At 33.7% G+C, this 21,097-nt stretch overlaps 1 protein-coding gene across 1 annotated transcript in view; it reads right to left on the bottom strand.

Moving 5' to 3' along the window:
* The window catches only part of LTN1 (listerin E3 ubiquitin protein ligase 1), a 31,622-nt gene that overhangs the window by 4,521 nt on the left and 6,004 nt on the right, over window positions 1–21,097 (bottom strand). Inside the window, exons 7-26 of the mRNA XM_070942634.1 lie at window positions 19,384–19,557; window positions 17,138–17,328; window positions 16,526–16,673; window positions 14,933–15,691; window positions 13,601–13,642; window positions 12,519–12,711; window positions 11,291–11,530; window positions 10,384–10,537; window positions 9,281–9,431; window positions 8,662–8,863; window positions 7,761–7,917; window positions 7,473–7,577; window positions 6,799–6,941; window positions 6,429–6,564; window positions 5,456–5,597; window positions 4,808–5,021; window positions 4,156–4,393; window positions 3,239–3,313; window positions 1,251–1,437; window positions 325–496 (exon numbers count right to left, since the gene is read on the bottom strand). Of these exons, the coding sequence (XP_070798735.1) occupies window positions 325–496; window positions 1,251–1,437; window positions 3,239–3,313; window positions 4,156–4,393; window positions 4,808–5,021; window positions 5,456–5,597; window positions 6,429–6,564; window positions 6,799–6,941; window positions 7,473–7,577; window positions 7,761–7,917; window positions 8,662–8,863; window positions 9,281–9,431; window positions 10,384–10,537; window positions 11,291–11,530; window positions 12,519–12,711; window positions 13,601–13,642; window positions 14,933–15,691; window positions 16,526–16,673; window positions 17,138–17,328; window positions 19,384–19,557 (3,823 nt within the window). The remainder of the gene's footprint in view (window positions 1–324; window positions 497–1,250; window positions 1,438–3,238; window positions 3,314–4,155; window positions 4,394–4,807; window positions 5,022–5,455; window positions 5,598–6,428; window positions 6,565–6,798; window positions 6,942–7,472; window positions 7,578–7,760; window positions 7,918–8,661; window positions 8,864–9,280; window positions 9,432–10,383; window positions 10,538–11,290; window positions 11,531–12,518; window positions 12,712–13,600; window positions 13,643–14,932; window positions 15,692–16,525; window positions 16,674–17,137; window positions 17,329–19,383; window positions 19,558–21,097) is intronic.

The following is a 21,097-nucleotide window of genomic DNA, read 5'->3' as shown; positions in this document are numbered from 1 at the left end:
CAAATAAATGAGTTTTATTAGAAACCTTTCTTCGCGTTTCTTTTTCAGAATATTGCAAACAAGGAGGAGCCTCGATTCATCTCCTCTAATTAAACCAGGGTGATTAGTCCCAGAGCCAAACATGGGATTAATAAATGCCCTGACATTGTTCATGTATTATTGCAATATAAACTAAGGATATTTTAGGAGGTATTTGTTCTGCCATTAAACCACCTGAAAATAGGGCAACATTTTAGAGGACAATGACTACCCTAGAGGAGTCCTAACAAAAAAAAATCTCTTTAAATAATAAAATACAGAAAAATTAAGAATATTTTGACTTGCCTTTGATGTCTAAATCAAGCTCTTCAGTAAAATATGTTTTTACATCTTTATTTGAAAGCTCTGATATTGATCCAGGAAAAGTTGGGTTTTCTGGCATAAGCCTGAACAAGTGATATAATAGTTTATTCAAACTCTTAGTTCTTCGAAGGCATTGTGAATAAAGAGCTCGAAGCTGGAGGAAAAATAACATGTAAAATAATTCCCATGAATTATGAAACATTTTAATAAAATAAGAATTCTTACTGGAAAATGACCTTAAAGCCCCTGCATCAATAGACCATGAAGTAAATGGAATACAGAAAGGTTCATTTAAAAGTATGTTTTCATTTTATTTTATTTCTACTCTTAGCATCTAGTGAGCCCTTGTGGCCCCTGTAGAAAGGCCCATGCAAAAAAGCACTACATCATACTAGAGAACATAGGTAACATTCCTGACAACAGGTAAAATTGTCAGGTGTTAGCATGAGTACAGATGACGGATAAACTGTACATCCATATATAATATTATATCAACCCACCTTTATATCTCCTAAGCAACCTGAGATTATGTGTCGTGTTTACAGACAAGACTGAATGACTATCAAATCTTATTTTAAATTGCCTATCAAAATTTATTTTTATTTCATCTTATTTTTGTCTACCAAATAGTTTACATTTCATTATTAACAACAAAGCAATAATAAAAATAGCCCGAAAGCTCAATATTGCTTTCCTATTGCTAGGGGTGGAATAATTTTCTTCCATGCTCTTATGGCTAGACATGAGAATACTTTTAAGTTCCTAGCTCCTAATTCCTGACCAAACAACTTACAATGAATTTATCTCTATTGCTAATAGTAAAATCTTTATGTACACAAGTCAGCACTGTAACTGACTTGCTACCTGAAGGGTCCATAGGATGGTGGGTGGAAAATAAATAATTTTACCTGGGAAGAAGCTCCTTTGAAGAAAGAAAGAATTAATTTCCAGGTAAGAAGGTATCCTAAAATAAGGCAAAACTCATCACTCATTGGCTGAATTTCTGCAAATTCTCCAACTGGAATGCATTCTAGGATGTTTTCTAGTAAATCTTCCTGAGTGGTAAGAACAGTCATAAGTGCTGCTGGTGGGGACCTAAATAAAATAAAGGGAGGAAATATTGAATGTAGAAAACAATCTATTTTCTACATACAGAAATACACACACATATAAAGAGAGCCTTATTGCTTAAAATATACAGCAATAGTAGGAGTAACTTTCATGACATAGTACTTTACTGTATTTTCAATCCTTGGACATCCATATACAGACTAATATGATTCTCACACATATAACTTTTCATTTGAGTTTAAAAGCTCATATATCTTCCTCCACAGCATACGCTTTTCTAGTGTGCAGACATCCAACAGGAAGTTCCAAAATGTGTTAGTGTAAGGAAGGCTTATCTCATATTTCTTTCCAAATATTTTTTTTTCTCAATTTGTTTCTAGTAACCATGACTAATGGCCATAATTTCCTCCAACCTAAAGAAAAAGACCTAGGTCTCTTAGAAGATAAGTGATCAAACTGATGATTGCATACCTTTTTAATACATAAGCAAAATAGAATTAGTCTTCAAAAATCTCTATCTGATTTAAATTCATGTTCAGAAAATTGAGTTCATGGAATACTGGAATTTGGTAACAGGAATTTAACATATTTACATAAACATCTTCATTTACAAAATGTTTAATGTTATGATTTTTCCTATATATAAAACTCATCATTGCTAAAATAGTATTTGTTTTACCCTACTACACTGATTTCTAACTTCTGATATTAAAAATGATTCTAATTTTGTTTCTTCAAAAAAAAAAAAAAAGCAGATGGGGTAAAAACATGGCAAGTGGTTGAAACTATCGTTTCCCCGGAAATAAGCCTTACCTGCAAAATAAGCCGTACGTAAGAGTCTGCACAGCCACCCAGTCACCCATTCCAACTGGTGGTTTGCAGTGCTGTGGTCACGAGGCAGTGTGTGTGTGGAGCTGCCTCATGCACCTTGCACCATCTTACCTCAGGGCCTCTGCAGCCAGGCCATCCATGCTCCAACACCTGCCGCACAGTGGCTGCAACAATAGCCATGTGCACTAGGAGCCCGCATGGCCACAGGCCCACAGAATGGTGTGCTGGCGTTGGTGCCATGGCCGCAAGGTGAGGCATATGTCACGGATGGCTGGCTGCGGGGGTCCTGACGTAAGTGCATGGCACATGGAGCAGCTTCACCCCCCTCGCCTCGCCTTGTAGTCACAGCACTGGTGTGATCTTCGGCCTCCTACTCTGTTGTGGCCGCGAGCAAGCAGAAGAAGTGGGCCAGTGGCCACACAGGGTCTTGCCTGATGGGGCGGCTGGAGCCACCTCTGTAAAGCAAGGCAGGTGTCGGGGCATGGGTGGCCTTGCTGCAGGGGCCCAGACATAAGGTGGTGTGGGGCGTGTGTGGCAGTTCCACCGCCCTGCCTCGTGGCAATGGCACTAGTGCACCACATAGCCTCCTGCCCCCTCATGAGCAAGCAGAAGAAGAAGGCCTCTTGTACATGGAGAAAAAATAAAGACATCCCCTGAAAATAAGTCCTACTGCTTATATTGGGGCCCAAAAGAAAATAAAGACCTGGTCTTATTTTCAGGGAAACACTGTATTTATTTATTTGTATCTTACCTTTTTTATTTTTACAAATACCTCAAGGCAAATAGTTGAAATTATTTATGTATTTATTTGTATCTCACCTTTATCATTTTTACAAATAACGCAAGGTAGTGAACATATCCAACATACCTCCCTTCTCCCATTTTCCCCACAACAACAACCCTATGAGTGGGTTGGGCTGAGAGAAAGTAACTGGCCCAAAGTCATTCAGACAAGGAGCTCTATAAATCATCGTAAATATAAAATGAAACGTACAATAATAGTTCCTCCTCTTCATCACCATAAGATCTGAGATCCACGTTGTCAAATTTAGGTAAATCAGACATTATCCTAGAATATGAAATAAAGACATGAGAAGAACCTATTTATATTTTTATAGCATAAATATTTATCTGACTTTGAGAAATAACCATAATCAAATGATTTCATATTAAAACATTAATTTTTGGTATATGATAGACCCAGTCATTAAAAGGCAACAGTGACAGACTTGATTTTTATATTAAGTAGTTGCCTTGTTGAGCAGGGCCAGTCACAAACTACCAATTCACCAATCATTTTAGATACTATTTACATTCCAGGTGGTGAGGGATTTCTATGAGGCAGAAAGATATATCTGCTGATACATATTAAATTAGATGCTTATGGCTTTGAAGAATGCCAGATTCTTATTGAATGAAAAATAAGTCAGGCAGGGCAAGGAATGGCCAAGATGATTAATTGAGTCACACTGGTGCCTATAAGATTCATATTGTACATATCTAGAATACAATCATAGAGTACTTTCGCAGTACAATGCACTAGAAGTCTATTTTAATTTTGCTCCCTCCTCCATCAGATTCTTACACATGCCATATCTATGAAGAAGTTATTAAAGGGAGCTCAAAAGACTACAGCAGTAAATATCTCTATAGTGTACTACTCTATCCAGCTCATAATAAATTCTGAACTATATGGCCTTGAAGTTATAATCACTAGTTCGGTTATCTTCCACTGAAAACAAAGCCTAGGATGATTAAGAAATTATTAGTACTGTATATAGAAAATGTATATTTTTTACTGTGATAAAGAATAGTATTTCTATATTCCCTAGCTTTAAAGTATTTCTTATACTGATAAAATTAAAAAGAATTAGATCACAGCATGCTCTAAGGAAATTGGAAATAACTTACTTGTTTAGCATGTGGTACACTGTAATTTGAACAGGTCTAGCTCTGAAGAGTAATAATGGAGAAAAAGTATTTAACAAAGTCTGTATATTGTCAGGGAGATTTGTTTTCTGACCAGCAACAAATTTGGCAGGAAGCCTGTGTTTCAGTAACTGATCCTTTGATATATATGTTAAAGCTTTACCCAAAGATTTCAACATGGAGTTCTGAAATGATGTTTCCATTACATCTTGTTCTTTTCCTGTATAGAAAGTATAAGATAATTCACAGCCTGAAACTATCGTAACTTGAATATTAAATATAATATTCAAGTAGCAATTATAAATAATTATTTTCATCTAAAGTGCCATAAGTAATATTCAGTCATACTTTCAAAGTGATAGTTTTACATGATGAAATAAAAAAACTGAAATACATTCAAAGAATTCTGAAAGAATGGAAACTATGAAAGAAAAGCAATATCTTGCAATTATATGCAGATTTTTTTCTTTATATCATCCTGGAAACCACAAAATATACCTACATATTTTATACTGCCAATAGTACAATTAAATATTTACTAACAAAAACCTGGAGTGTTAAATAGCCTATCAAAGTATTTTTATGTTATGGCTCTACATTGCCTGTCTATATTTACCCTTCGTCACAAACTTACTGGTGATTTTTGCCAACAGAGGCAGAAGCAAGCTATGAATGCCTTCTGAAAAGAAGTCCCGCCATTCAGACATGAGGTTTTCTGGAAATTTTTCAACGATTTCAGGAGTTGCTGCCTGGAAGTATGCACTTAGAGAAGCACTCAGGTCACAGCTAACAGAAGCAAAGACTTGTACCTGTGCGGCAGGAAAGACTTCTGGGTTTTCACAGGTTGTCTGCAAACAATTAAATTAAATTATTCTTTTTCATAGCAAATTTTAAAACATGTCACATCAAATATTTCTTACGTAACTCTTCAGCTATACATTAAAAAAATCTACCATTTTATAACAAATCAAAACAATGATTTGTGCTCCAGTGTAGATTCTAGCAGTTAACAGATGACTTTTTAAACAATATACATATTTCTATATTTTAATCGATACTACTTTAAATTAGTATAGAATTCTGGGTTAATTTAGTTCCACAAAAATCTTAAACATTTTATTACCAGAATCATAGAATATTGATCATGTAATAAACCTTACTGGTTTACATAAGCTTTTTCATCATATTTTACATTTCCAAAATAAGAGATTTTTTTCCCACAAGGAATGTGAAATTCTTTAAATGCAGAAACTATATCATTCTTTTTATGTTTGTTACTTACTTCTAACCATGCTAGCATGGAGCACATGACAAAATCCCATTCACTCTCCAATAAGGAGACAGGCTTCTTCAGCAACAGAGAAATGAAACGGATCATTTCTATATTTAAACCAAGCAGCTGTGGATTTGTTTCTTGTAGATTGCTGGGGCAAAAAATTAAGAAAATGTTCAGAAGCTAAACTAAAATGAAAGGGCAAGACAAATATTTGTATTACAATAAAACCAACACCTCCATTTTTTCTTCTGTCAAGATTTCATTTACTAAAGAAAACATTCAGGTGAGAAAGTTCAAAACAAACAAGAATGCAAACAACAAAAACATATTTCCAAAAGAAAAAAGTATCTGCAGTACAGTATTGCAGTGTGGAATTATTGGTACTCTGTGAGCTTAGTTGTTTGCTTGCAAATGTTTCAATACCCAACACCAAAAAACATGATGTTATCTGGTTGGGTAATGAAATATCTACAAGCAAATAATCAAGCTTAGAGAGTACCAAGAACTCCACAAACAGTACCTGATTTATGGACAGCTCAGCTTGTCTTATGAGATATATTAAGCTATCTCTCTGGTAAAAATCAACATTCTCAAACCACAAAAGTATATATTGAAATTAAGTTCTTTTGTATCACAATTGCAGCTTTCAATCAAAAAAGTTGAATATATTTAATGAAATAATTGATTGTACAAGTTTTTTTAAAAGTGTAATACTCATTATAATTTGTGAACAATAAGAGTGTATTAAGATGCACTCTTATTCCTGTTACACACATGATGTCTTTTCTAAAACAAAATGCATTCAAATGCTAGAACATCTATAGAGGACCAGTTTGACAAACCTGATACAAGACAAGCTTCCAATTATTGGACTAAAATCGTAGATTAAAATAAATAAAATTCAACTATTATAATGTGAGCAAACCTATTTGTTATTCTATGAATTATCTTTGAAAAATAAGAAAATTAAATAATTCACCAGCTGAAAAGAAAACTATCTTCATAATCACTGCGCCAAGATACGATGACCTTCAATATTCCAGCCATTACTTCTCCATAATCAGTATCTTGAGTATTCAAGCAGGAATTTAAAATGCCAAGATATCCAAATGCTCCTGAATTGTGTGAAATATCAGTTTAATAAGTTATCAAATGTCTTAGAGTATAAGAAAACAAAAAGAAAAGTTTTTAGTGATCAAAATTGAATACTGACAATTCTAGTAAAGTAACAAGATCCATTAAAATAGTTTTGCAATTATTAATTGCAAATAAATATGTGATTGTGTGCACTAAACGTCCTACCTCTTCCAACTCAATGTAGCATTGGAGAAATTATTTAAGACACTGACCCTCAGTACCGAAGAGATCAGTTCCATTACATGTCATTAGTTTAGCTGTGAATCTAATGACAAGTTCTTCCTTATCTTCCTCGGATAAAACTGGAGACAGACTCTGAAGTGTATGCAGGTTTCCTTCAGTTAATGGGAAAAAGCTGTTCATGGGAAAAAGAAAATTAGGGAATCAGTATAAAGCTTTTTATATTGATAAAAAAATTCAAAAATCAGAATGAGAGAGATCGTTATATGCAGAACTCTTATGAGTAGCAAAACACAAGAAAGTAAGACATTTTGGACAGCTGCACCATTTATCTGAAACAGTCATGTGTCTAGATGTTAAGTAATATAGGATAAAAAGCCATTAGAGAATTGAAGGTGTGTGTGTTACTGTTGGCTATTAGTTAATATAAGATTCAGATGCAATAGACAACTATTATTATCCTATGTATATATGTGTATACACATACACACATATAAAAACAGACATATACATACATACACATGTTCAGCTCTACAGAAAAGGACAAAGTTTCTTCTGTTTGAGACCAATAATGATAATAGCAACATCATCTCTGTTTGCAATGGAAAACATTCTATACAGCCTTTTTTCCTGTCTTGATTTAATCACTAATAGTAGGACAAAAAATTATAGTTCCCACATAGTCCCAATTTACTATCTATCGTACCTCTCAAATGAATCAAAAAGTGCTTTAATCTCAGAGGGTGCAAAGTTTTTTGTATTTATCAATTTAGCCATTGTTAAAGCCCAAAGTCGTCCACTCTCTTTTGATCTACAAAGAATACAAAATTTCTAAGATTAACATGGCTTATATATGAGTACAATAAAATCATTTGTATTTATTTTAGGTGATAATTGTTTATATAAAGGCACTATGTACATTTATAATAAATAAATTAAGATGATTTCTAATAAAAGTCTTATGAGAAATACATATTTTTCCTTCAATACTTACCTATTGAACAATATTTGTAAAAGTTGGGAAATATTGAGTAGATACAAATTTTCATGTGAAATTTTCATTACTTCAGTATTATGAAGAAATTCAAGTAGCAAACCAGATGGGTTTGCTAATTCTTCAATCCACTGTAAGGCATACAGCTGTTCTACAACTAGAAAAACACAAATATATATTATATTGCTATAATTTAACAGTAACTAATTAGATATATACACTTATTTAACTCTTTATGGTTTTATTAAGTAAGAAAACACTGGCATAGAGTAGTCTTTCTCAACCTTTTTAACTTGGAGAAAGCCTTAAAATAATTTTCAGATCTTAGAAAACCCCTGTATAAAAATTGGAAAAAATATTAAAACCACACAAAACTATTCACTTTTAATCTACACAATTCAGATTGTAAACATTTTGAGTTGTGTAGGTTAGAAATGAATTGTTTTCATGTCCCAACAGCAAAGCAATATGCCCACAGCTAAGTCACAGGGGGTAAAAATTACACTGCCACAAGCACGAGCATTACATGGCGTAGATAGTTTAAAAAAACATTTTTTTTCAATCATATTCTCTTGATGAACCCATGGTGATTTGTAGCAGAACACTCGGGTTTCATTTCTCTAGTTGAGAAATCCTGGCTTAGAACCTGGAAATATCAATGTGGATGGCACCTATTAATTATGCAAAACAGGGCTGTTCCATCATAATATATGGGTTGTGACATTCAATTATTTATCCCAATAGGTCATTATCAACCCCTGAATTTTAAATATAATTTTATTATATATTTAATGTAACATACGTCACATTTCTATTTGGCAAAATGGCAATAACAGAAAAAAAGAATATAATAGATTGTCACACACAGGTTTAATTATTTTTTTTGTTTGCTATCACTTACTGATATTATCAATTTTTCTTCTTTCTATTTCAGAATTTTCAAACACAGCCTTCTTTTCCAGTATCAATAATGCCATTCTACTAAGCAGAGCTGCAGTACAAAGATGACTTGGAAGTTTAGCTGGGATAGAAAATTTATGATCTATTCCAGGTAATTCACAATTAATACTTAATCTTCCTTCCAGAAGTGGTTTCCTCAACCACTGTAATGACATATAAAAAAACATATATTAAAGTATTATATCTTCCTTTGAGAAAAGCAAAATTTCATTCCATATCTATATAAAATTTCATGAAGATTTAACATTTAATTCATGATAATTAAAGCTAGATATAGCACTAATTGTCAAGGGATATATTTACATTACACATAAATAAAATATACATTATAAATATAATGTATAATTATATATGTAAAGTATATTTCATACATGGAGAAAATTATTATTGCTATACTTAAAATATATTTCAAATGAGTATGTTGAAAGCAATTCTTACACCTTTCATTTATTTTAAGCTTAGAATAATTAATGCAGGATCCTTAGATGAAAAAAATCTAAGCAGGTAAAATATATTGAAGATTACTCTACCGTGTATCAATTTTGCTTTAGCTTACATACCTCAGTGGACAGAGATTCCCGCATCTTTTCCCATTCAGTCTGAGTTGGAGTAAGCCATTCAACATAATCATTCAGAACACAAGCAGAAACATCTTCAGCTTCTAGCAATGTAGTCAACAAATTATTGACCACAGAGATCAAAACCTGCAAACTGAAAATAAACCAACTTTTTGCTTGATACAGAATTCAGATAGCAAAACACCTGTTCATACGAAAAACACATATATAGATGCAATCTGACTAAGATTAACAATGAAACCATCATTTAGTAAAATGAGCCAGAGCAAACCTCAGGCATAAATGAGCATAAAATAATTTCTGTAATGATTTGGAAGGTAAATCTGGATGATTTGGCAGCCTATGCATTTTAACAACAACGCAACAGAACATACAGAATATCCATGGAAGACAAGGCAGTGTGGTAAAAGCTGACAATGGTAAAGTTTATTAAGTGATTACTAGTCACTTTATCTCAATAAAACTTATTTTATAACAAAAGGAACAAGAACCAAAATGGGATGGGAAAAATGAAGTTCAGGTAGTCCATAATTTAATTTAATTTAATTTAATTTATTCAATTTATTTGCCGCCCCTCTCCGAAGACTCAGGGCGGCACCACCATTCATTTAGTCTGAAGTTATGAAGCTGTTGAAAAAGGTGACATGACCGGTCCTTGCACTTATGACCAATCCAGCATCCCCATAGTCGCATGTTCATGATTCCAGCACTTGACAACCAGTATACATTTACAAGAGTTGCAGCATCCTGGGATCATGAGATCTCCATTTGCAACCTTCCCAACCATCTTTCAACAAGCAAAATCAATGGGGAAAGCCAGATTCACTCAGCAACTGAATGATTTGTATAACAACCATAGCAAAAAAGATCATAATGCTGTGCACGGTCAAGTGATAATTCACTTAATAACCGCATCATTTAATGATGGAAGTCCAGTCCCAATTGTGGTCATGCTTTCAAACAAAATAAATATTGATCTCAGAATGAAATATGAAATCCTACTTACAGGATATTTTAAAATTATCAGTAATCTGAGTAATGGCTAGCTTTGAGCAAACAGATTATGCAGTGCATTCTAAAGCTACCTTTTTATATCCAATACTGATGTCTGAAGCTGGTTCTTAACCCAGAATGCAGATTTCTGTAGGAAGCTGCTCTCCTTATGCAGAATGCTACGCTGACGCACAAGTGAAGTGATGCCACACATCCAAGTATGCTTCAATTTATTTACAAGGAAATCTACATGAAGAAAAAATGAGTCTGGATTTTGACTATTAAACAGATTGATACACATTAATCATGCTGTAAAACTGAAATCTTATGAACAGAATCATGTTTCTATCACTTAAGTAACAAAGCTATGTCCTTATTTTCCAATGAAAGTATTTTATGGATAAATGATAAAAAGGTTTATCAATTTATACTTCATAAAAGTTAATATACATTCAATTACAGATTAGATGTCTTAACCATGAAAAACACATTGCTGAATCTGCTTGCTGAATAGTACCAGGCCTGATCCATCCTTATTCTGTTTTACAGAATTAAATTGTTTATGTTTCTGCCAAAATTGTTTTTTTAAAGAAACTGCATATTTCTCAATTGAAAAAGGTGTAATTCTAGTTCCTGTTTAAACAATTTATTATGTACATTCAAACATACACTTAAATGCAGAAATTCTATTTTCTCAATATTTCTACCTGAAAACATGATCACCATTTTTGTAATATTTGATTCTGTATGTGTGTATATGTGTTTATGTATACTTATATATATAGCATGTGTATATATAAATGTATATTATTATGTATATGTATGTATATATATATATATATATATATATATATATATATATATATGTATGTATGTATGTATGTATGTATGTATGTATGTATATATATATGAACTTGCAATTTTTAGTTACAAATAGGTGATAAGAAATATACCCAAAAAATCGATTTGGAATTGGTCATACATACAAGGCAACTGTACCTGATAAACGTGTTATATCCTGGGTCTGTGCACATAACTGGAAAATAGTGAATAATAAATCTTCAGAGGATGGCATCATTAAACATCCTTTAACCGAAGTGAAAAAACTGGAGGCTATGTCACAGATGAAAGACACTGATAGTTCTGTATTTCCAGCTTCTGAAAGATCCTTAGCTTTTGACAGAGCGGCTTGAAGTTTGTCAATTATTCTTTTAACATAAACTTCACCAATTAAGGACTCTGTGGATTAAAAGAGACATTACATAATCATAAAACCACCAGCTCTACTAATAATAATAATAATTTTATTTCTATACCGCCCTTCTCCTGAAGGACTCAGGGCGGTGTACAGCCTATTTAAAAACAGAATAAACATCGATTTAAAATAATTTAAAAATATTAAATAAATTTGGCTTAATTTAAATCCCCCAATTTAAAACATCCAATTTAAAATTATGTTGCTAACCCAGCCTGGCGGAACAACAGGGTCTTGAGTGCGCAGCAAAATACCCGGAGGTCAGAAATCTTACGAATTTCCGGGGGCAGTTCATTCCACAGGGCTGGGGCTCCCACAGAGAAGGCCCTCCCCCTGGGTGTCGCCAGCCGACATGACTTGGCCGATGGCACCCTGAGGAGACCCTCTCTGTGGGAGCGGACTGGCCGGTGGGAGGCTATTGGTGGCAGAAGTCGGTCTCGAAGGTACCCAGGTCCTATGCCATGGAGCGCTTTAAAGGTGGTGACCAACACCTTGAATCGCAACCGGAAGACCACTGGGAGCCAGTGCAGTTCGCGCAGGAGGGGTGTCACGTGGGCACAACCAGTTGCACCCATAACCACCCACGCGGGCGCATTCTGGACCAGTTGGAGCCTCCGAGTGCTCTTCAAGGGGAGCCCCATGTAGAGAGCATTACAATAGTCCAACCGGGAGGTAACAAGGGCGTGAGTGACTGTGCGCAGGGCGTCCCAGTCCAGAAAGGGCTGCAACTGGCAAATCAGGCGAACCTGATAAAAGGCCCCCCTGGCCACGGCCGTCATATCTCTACTACTATCTGAGTCCTCATTTTTAGTGTCCTGAAAAAAACTCTGGCTTTTTATTATTAGCACACATGATAAATACTATACTGTCTAACGTATCTACACCAGTGCCTCAAATTTTCTATCCATGGCAAGCTAGCCTTCTAATTCTCCTAGAAGTCTACTACTCATTAGAAAAGTCTGTACCACTTACCATTTTTAATTAACTGAGATAATACCAAGCTTAGGAGAGTCCATTGTTCTGAATGAAATGATTCGGCTGAAGTTACTGTCATCTTCAAGCTGATGTTACACAGATCATGGGCCAGAGTCACAAGCTTCTCACCTAATACATCTCCTTTTAGCCATGTAGAACTTAAGGAATGTTTCTCAGAGCTTGAACAAGCCTAAGGGTTAGAAAGTACACAAATATTTTTCAAAGTAGTTGTTTAGTCTTTTAATCTCAAAATATACCTCTTGGTTTATTATAAAAATCTGCATCAAAAAAACATGTACTCTTCAAAGTATCAGATCAATAAGATCCATAAAAGCATTATATATAAAAGGTAAGATCAAGAGATAGATAGATAGATAGATAGATAGATAGATAGATAGATAGATAGATGATAGATAGATATGCATGTGCGCATGTGCCTGCCCCCCTCCCCCCGGGCAGAGAAATACTTATAATCAAAAATACTAAATATTCAGTTTAAAGACTTGGTTAAATCAAAGATACTTAAAATGTTCCATCTTGAAAGGAATCAACCCTTGTGAGGTGGGTTGGGACAAATGATTGACCCAATGTCACTATCAGCTATCTTCTCTGTCTGTCTTGAAGGTTAAATGGAAAAGATAATACTTTGCACTTCCTTCTTTTTAATTGATGTATTCCCTTTCCATTTCACTATTCTCAGAGGTGCAGCAGAAAAGAAAAATCAAGCAATGCACTCTTGGCTGTTCTCATCTAATTTTTCTTAAACATTTATTTCCAAATCATCTACCTATATAATATGTAACCAAAACAGTCACTTTAATATAATAAGACAAATATATTTGGTAGTCAGAAACATTTATGCAATGAAAAATTACCCACAAACAGGCCAATGTGGGGAAACAGCTGGTTTTGCTACCAAGTAATTTGAGTTCATTCACTCCAACAGAACAGTAACCCAGCAAGCCATAAGTAGAAGGAACAACTAAAATGTCCATGTATACCGATGCAACTTAGTTCATCTCTGGATCCCAGACTAATACAAATGCAAATGGGGGGTGGGAGAGGGGATTTGAATGTACCTTTTGGATTATTTGAAGAAGAATACTCCATTTTAGATCCATCTTGAAAAGAAAAAGAAATAACATTAAAACATGACAACAAAACTGGACAATTTCCCAGAATCATGTAATATTAGAGAGGGATATGGATTCAAAGGAAATCTGGGAATGAATGGCCATGGATGTTATACCTACTGGCCACTCCTTTAAAATCATCTGCTTTTTCCTGGCTTTGAAATTAGCTGCACAATCTCAGAAAAATAATTATCTGATCTGAGGAGGTGCTAACATGTGCAACACTTTCATCTACATACACTCTCAATCACCTTTGCTGTACAAATTAGACAGCTGCATAGCTCTACTTAATATTGTAAACACAGTCTTGAGTAGTAGGGTGGCGTAGTGTTTAGAGTGCAGTACTGCCGGCTATTTCAGCTGACTGCCAGCTGCCTGCAATTTGGCAGTTCAAATCTCACCAGGCTCAAGGTTGACTCAGCCTTCCATCCTTCCGAAGTGGGTAAAATGAGAACCCAAATTGTTGGGGGCAATATGCTGACTCTGTAAACTGCTTAGAGAGGGTTGTAAAGCCCTGTGAAGCAGTATATAAGTCTAAGTGCTATTGGTATTGCTACTACTTTTCTGAAGAAATATGTATATACATATGGCCCATGCATAACATGTTTTATTTAACATGAAAACTAGGCTAGATTTGCATGAGATCTAGTGTCATTGGGTATGCCTCACCACAGACTCTTTAGTCTGTGGTGAAACTAGATCTCAGAAAATGTGTACTTGAAGAAAACTTAATCTTCGCCCTTAAGCATAGTACTTTATTTTTCTTATCAGAAAGTATGGCCAGTGAAAATATACAAAAACCTGAATGTTCACAATACCTAGAGTGTGAAACTATGTCTCAGAAGACAGATGTTGGCTCTCTCTTAATTGACCATCCAAAACCTAGGAAATACATTGTTTGATATATAAAACTGATTTTAGTGGGACTTCAATACTAATTGATTTGCAGCTTCCCTGATTAGCAAGATGGAGTTTGTGCTGCTCTTAATGATATTGTTTAAAATATATAACTGATTATAAACTGTACCAGGAAATGAATAAATAAGCAAAATTAGTAACAGATAAAAAACAAATACTTTTAAAGGATAATTAAAAGTATTTTATAACTGTCCTAATGCAATTCTACTTCCAAATATTAAGACATTTATGCATGTTACTTGATAAGCCATAGCTACCAAGGTGCAAGTACAAATGTTACTCTTCCAAACTCTAATTAGTCTAACAGAATGCATTAAAACAAATTTAATGAAATCAATTTACTGCATAAGAAAACTGTACCTTTGTTAAATCATTGAGAATATTTTCCCTCTCTATGGGACTGCTGCAGCAATGGAGAATGCTATATAAAATATCAACCAGGAAGTCTGTCTCTTTTCTCCAATCTTCTTTCAGCCAAACAATTAACTTTTCGTGCAGAAACTGAATAGATGGATTTTCATACTGAACATCATCGCTTTCTTCTATAAGCACCTGGAAAACTTTATGGGAAGCAAAGGTGCTGAGTAGAGCAGAGAGGAACTTTAAGTGTTGGTCAGATGTCTGTTGGCTGGTGTACCCTATGCTTAGTTCTGAAAGTTTACAAACTAAACCTTCTAAAGATTCATTCTGTAGAGGAAAAGTATGTTTCCTATGAATTTCATGAATAACATTACTGGATTCATTGCTAGTTCTCATGTCAACAAAATTCTCATGTTCGGCGTTAATTTCAACTTTTCTGTCTTCTACAAATCTTACATTTACAGCTTTTTTTCTACTTGTTTTCATCTTGTTTTCTGGGTTCTGAAGAATTTGCAACAAAGAAGACACAGCAGCCAACGATTTCTCATCTGCATCCATTACAGCAACATGTCCCACACATATATTTGAAAGGCCATCCCAAAAGTTAGATAACATTCTCTGAAAAGTGATGGATGTTCTATCATCATTAGTTATTTCTGCTTTTGTTTTCCAAACATTCAGCATGTCTGCTATCTCATAAAACAAAGATCCATTTTGTAACTTGGGCTCTTTAATTACTGTATCAATGAGAGGAATTAACTGTAAAGAAAAAAACAAATGCATTTTAATCTCAACATGTATTAATACCTTTTCTGAAAACTGTTTCAACCTATGCAGCATATTCCTTTTATTTTTAGTTATTTTTTACAAGCCCATATGAATAAAGTTCATCTCATGAGCAGAAGTGGGACAGAGGGAATAGGTAGGTGAAGGTAGTCCTTAACTTATGACCACATTTGAGTCCCAAATTTCTGTTGCTAAGCAAGACAGTTGTTAAATGCGTTTTGCTCCATTTTGTGACCTTTCTTGACAAAGTTAAGTGAATTTCTACAGATGTTAAGTAAGTAACAGGGTTGTTAAGTGAATCTGGCTTCCCCATTGACTTTGCTTGTCAGAAGGTCATAAAAAGGGATCATATGACCTCAGGACAATGCAACTGTCATAAATACATGCCAATTGTTAAGCATCCGAATTGTGAACATGTGACTGTGGGAAAAACAGTCATACATCACTTTTTTCAGTGCCATTGTAACTTCAAACGGTCACTAAACGAATGGTTCTAAATCAAGGATTACCTGTATCCAGGTCGATGCTGTGTACAATCCAACAATAATATAATTAGAGAAAATAGAAGCCTCTTTGCCATGTAAAGGGGAAATTTTTAATAGGAGGAGCAAACAGAAGCAAATTTTATGAAAAACATGTTTTTTTCAGATAACATTTTTGTTGCTTCATAAGAGCATATTTCAACTGGAAACTGTTCAAACCATTAATATTTGGTGCAAACTAAACTCAACAATCTAGTATTAATATAAAAATCAATTAAAACTTTCAAAGATAATCCAGTATTTTATTTTTGCCATGCTAACATACCTGGATATTTATAAGCATTTCTTGTATTTTAACTTCTTCTTCTTCTTCACCAATATTCTGTAGGACTGTAAATTGTAAACACTCCATAAAAGTTGATATGATTGCTGAAGATTCTGAACGACAAACCATCGCTCTTTCGGTGAATAGCCTAAGCAAACAGAAGATCAAGGATCAGAATGAACACTGCCTTGACTTATTTGTAAAAATAAAAAAGGCAGGAATTAATTAATTAATTAATTTCTACCAATTAATTAATTAAATTAATTTCCATATTCACATTGGATTAAATAATGCTATAGTCAATAATTAGATTTATAGGGTGTTTTTAGTGGCAGCAACTGAAAAATTAGCACCAAAACATAACAAAATAAAAAAATGCTACACGGAGGAAATTTTACAAATATCATCATCAAAATATTATTTCAACAGTTTCATTACAATTCTCAGAAGACCTAGTATTTGCAGCTTTCAAATTCAACTATTTCTTGTTCTTTCCCTTTAAATAAAACACAAATACTATCTACACATACACACACACTTAAAATATAAACTTAACAAACTTTAAACACATAACCATTATTTGATTAAAAAAGCATGAGCTAATTATCATACCCTTTAATTATAGAAGTGAAGAATGTTGTTGAATAATTCAGCTTTGGATCTGCAACATTATGAGGCACCTTGCTAATAAATGGCAAGATATTAGGATATATAACAGTAGCAAGTCCTCTTCCTCCTTCTTGAAGCACTGTCCATAATTTTGGTAGAACTCCTTTTTTTGCATTTACATGGCTCCAACAATCCTGCAGAGTAATAAACGTAAAGCAGTATATTAAAGAATACTTAGTTTCTAGATACTGAAAATGAACCATCCTACTTCCTTATCTTGATATTAAATAAATTATCTGAAGACAGAAACATTAAGGTATCCATAACTAAGATATTTATACTGGTTCATAAGGGAAAATTTCTAAAATGTTGATCTGAAAAGATAATGCCTACCCATTTAAAACTTCTGCCAAATTATCAGTGAAAAGTCAATGTATGTTGGCTGTATTAGATAAAAACATAGTCAAACTGAGATATGATTATTCATTAAGCAGTCTCAATTTTTTTTCCAGATGATTCTTTGGCAGTAGACTTCCCAGATTTGAAAGTGAGCTACTAAGAATGACTTAAGATGACCCTTGGTCAACTGTGAATAGCTACTTGAAAAGAAAACCTTGAAAGTAGCAATTCTCAGTGATAGTAGTCAGAAAATTGTGTTTCCATCTTTTCCTTCTGCTGCCTGCTGTTTTAAGAATGCCTGAGTTTTAAGAGCACATTTTGATATATATATATTTCCCTTTTTATTTTTACTTTCAAATGTTAATTGGCTGGGAATGCTGAATAATTTAACCCCCTGCTGAATCTTAGTGTCTTTTTAAAGTTCTTTTTATTGTTTTATTGACTGCCATAAATAACTTCCACTTCTTCCAAATGGAACACATGACAAACTTTGGATAGTGAAAGAGAGCTGATTTGATTTACATTTCTATTGAACTTTCACTACAGGAATTTTATATTTTATAAATTTTAAAAAATTGTCTTTTTTTAAAAAAAAATTTTGGATAGAAATTTTTTGCTGGGAAATCTCTTAATGTTTTTTAAAGCTAATTTGCTATGGTGCTTTTTGTGTCTTTGAGAGGAACAGTTTACAACTCTAAAAGTTTCAACTGTAGAAGTTTAACTACAGAAGTATTACGAACTATATCAAAATATAGTCAAAATGCGGGCAATATATTAAGATAAAGCTTTTTGGGAAAGTTGGAGAAACAGAATACTTTCTAACTTAGAAGTTCAACTTGAAAATTTGGATAAAAAGCTTGATAAAGTAACTATGATTTTAAATCAACTCAAAGATGATAATCAGATGCGCTACAAGATTTACAACTTGACATATTGGAATGTAATTTGCTGCTGGCAGACCTGAAAGATGAGGTTGACTTGGAAAATACAAGTTGATTAGAGAACTCCAAGAAAGGTATGGATTTTAAAGACTCAAAGTTGATAGAAATGACTGGTGATGAACTCGACTTTTTCAGAGTTCAAAGAAGATCAAAGGAGATTGGAAAATGGATTTATTATACTTAATCAGAAAGGATATGTTAAGAGATGCTATTTTACAATTTACAGGAGACATTTTGGTACAACAAATGCTATGGAAATATATACAAGAGACTTCATGACTTTAGGGAATAAAATCCAACTGTTATCTTAAGGATAAGCTTTATTATTATTAGCCAATTGAGGATATTTGATCCTGAACGAATCAGAAGCAATGATTGTGATGACTTAAAGTAGACCAGAAGCCATTGTGGACTTTCTGCAAGTAAAATACAATAAATAGACTGTTAACAGAGGGTTTTGAAATTTAATTTAGCTGTTGGTTTTACCTGTCAACTATGTATCTAGATAGCAGATAGATGTCAAACTAATTGGTTTGGGTAAACAGTGTGGTAGAAATTTATAAATTGTGGGATGCTTGCTTCTCAAGGGGGAAGGAGTTATTATCTTTGAAGTATATTTATCAGTATTCAATTCAGATGGACAATTTATGTGTATGTGTTTTGTTTTTTTCTTTTTTTGTACTTTTTTGTGTATTGTCAAATTTTATTTTGCTTTTGTATTTTATTCTTTTTTTGGAGTTTGTAGTTTAATAGTTCGAATACAATAAAATAAAAATGATTAATATATATATATATATATATATATATATATATATATATATATATATATATATAATCTGAAAGGTACCTATGAGTTAAGTAATTATTTCAATGTATAATGACTTAACGACATAATGACTTCCAGATTACCTCAATAGTAGTAAGGACATGAAGTACAGCTTCCCAAAGAGCAATGCATACAATAGCATCACTATCATCAATGCTAAGAAGAACAGCTGGACAAACTCTTGATGCTTCTTCATTCATGGACTCAGGAATATGTTGACAAAAAGTAGTAATTACCTCAAAGAAAGCCGAACGAACCTAAAATAGAAACAAGAGGAAACCTGAATATTTTCATGTTGATATGATTACTGTACAAGTAGACCTCATTTAATGACTATCCTGTTAAGCAACCATTCAAGGTTATGACAATGCTGAAAAACTTTATGATCAGCCCTTGCATTTATGACTGCTGCACTATCCTCATGACCACATAATTGACATTCAGGTGGTTCACAACCAGTGGGCATTTATAATTGTTGCAGCATCCTTTTGTGTGCTTCACAACCAACTTCCAACAAGTTAATTGAGAAGGTAGCAATAAAATCACAAATTGCAATCATATGATGTCTCATTAATAACTTACAGTGACTTGCTTAATGATTGAATGGAAAGTAATGTCATACGTCCATTGTGGACACGTTTCACTTAGCAATTGCTTGCCTAGTGACAGAGTTGCTGGTCCCAATCGTGGTTGTTAAGTGAAGACTATCTGTACTATCTCTATACCATAACAATCACTTAAAATTATTATGGAAAACCAACTACCAATCCTGATTCTATGAGCCATTTTCTAAGAGCCATAAGACCCTAATCCATTTCATACTAAAGGCTTTTGTTTGCCTCCAAAGCAAGGAAACATTGATGCTAGAGAACTCCTTTTGAAATATATTCCCCATTATGTATGTGCCTGCTTACTCTCTTCCAATTCTTTCCTCTACAGTGATTCTAAATGCAAATATTAATTCTATTTTTGTTAATTATTGCAGCACCAAGTGAGCATTCTGGGGGGGAGGGGGGCGAGAGGGGGAGGGAAGGATTAAACAATCTGCCCTTTTGCCCTGTTTCTTCCCTCTTTTTTGAGTTCCAGAAACTTTCTCTATTGTTTGGGCTAACCCAATTGTTTGGGATCATATCTTTCCGTCAGCCTGCAAAGTAGACCAGACCAGAAATATAGCTAGATGAACCAATTCTACTTTATTCTGTAGTCACATTAACAAAATCTTGCAAGTCTGACAAGTTGACATCTCTCCCACATCCTTTATAGCCGAAGAAACTAGGAAGAGTTTCTTATGAGCTGCTTACCCTGCCCATATTCCTGCTGCTGGCTAAATTGCCTTATCTGATTGTTCCCTTTGCCCTGCTTTCCAAGGTCATTCCCACATACCATTATATTTTGTGACATTGTAAAGCAAAGGAAAGCTGAAATAAAGTCATAAGACCACTTGCAATCAAGTAATTCTAATTTAGCAACTACTTCAGTTAAAAACCAAATCTGCAGTCTTCACCTCCCTTCTCAAATTTCATGATTTATTTAAAATAAAGGCAGCATTTTAAAATAAAGGCAGCATTTTAAAATAACATATAGTAGAAAAATATGAAACTATGTTAATAATTATAATAGTTGTACTTTCATTTAAACTAATACTTCAAAACTTCTTCACATAAATAGTTCTTATCCAGGACTAATATTTGAGGAGTTGGGATGTAAGATACTACTTAGTCATTAGGAAATTGGAATGCAATCTTTATCACCATTGTTAAAGGATTTTAAACAATATTGCCAGTTTAAAAATTGTAA

The sequence above is a fragment of the Pituophis catenifer genome, unplaced genomic scaffold, assembly GCF_029215685.1.
Source record: "Pituophis catenifer annectens isolate HBS135680 unplaced genomic scaffold, rPitCat1.0.hap2 SCAF_4, whole genome shotgun sequence".
Taxonomy (NCBI): domain Eukaryota; kingdom Metazoa; phylum Chordata; class Lepidosauria; order Squamata; family Colubridae; genus Pituophis; species Pituophis catenifer.
Note: the sequence above shows the minus strand (reverse complement) of the source record. Positions and strands in the feature narration are given on the sequence as shown.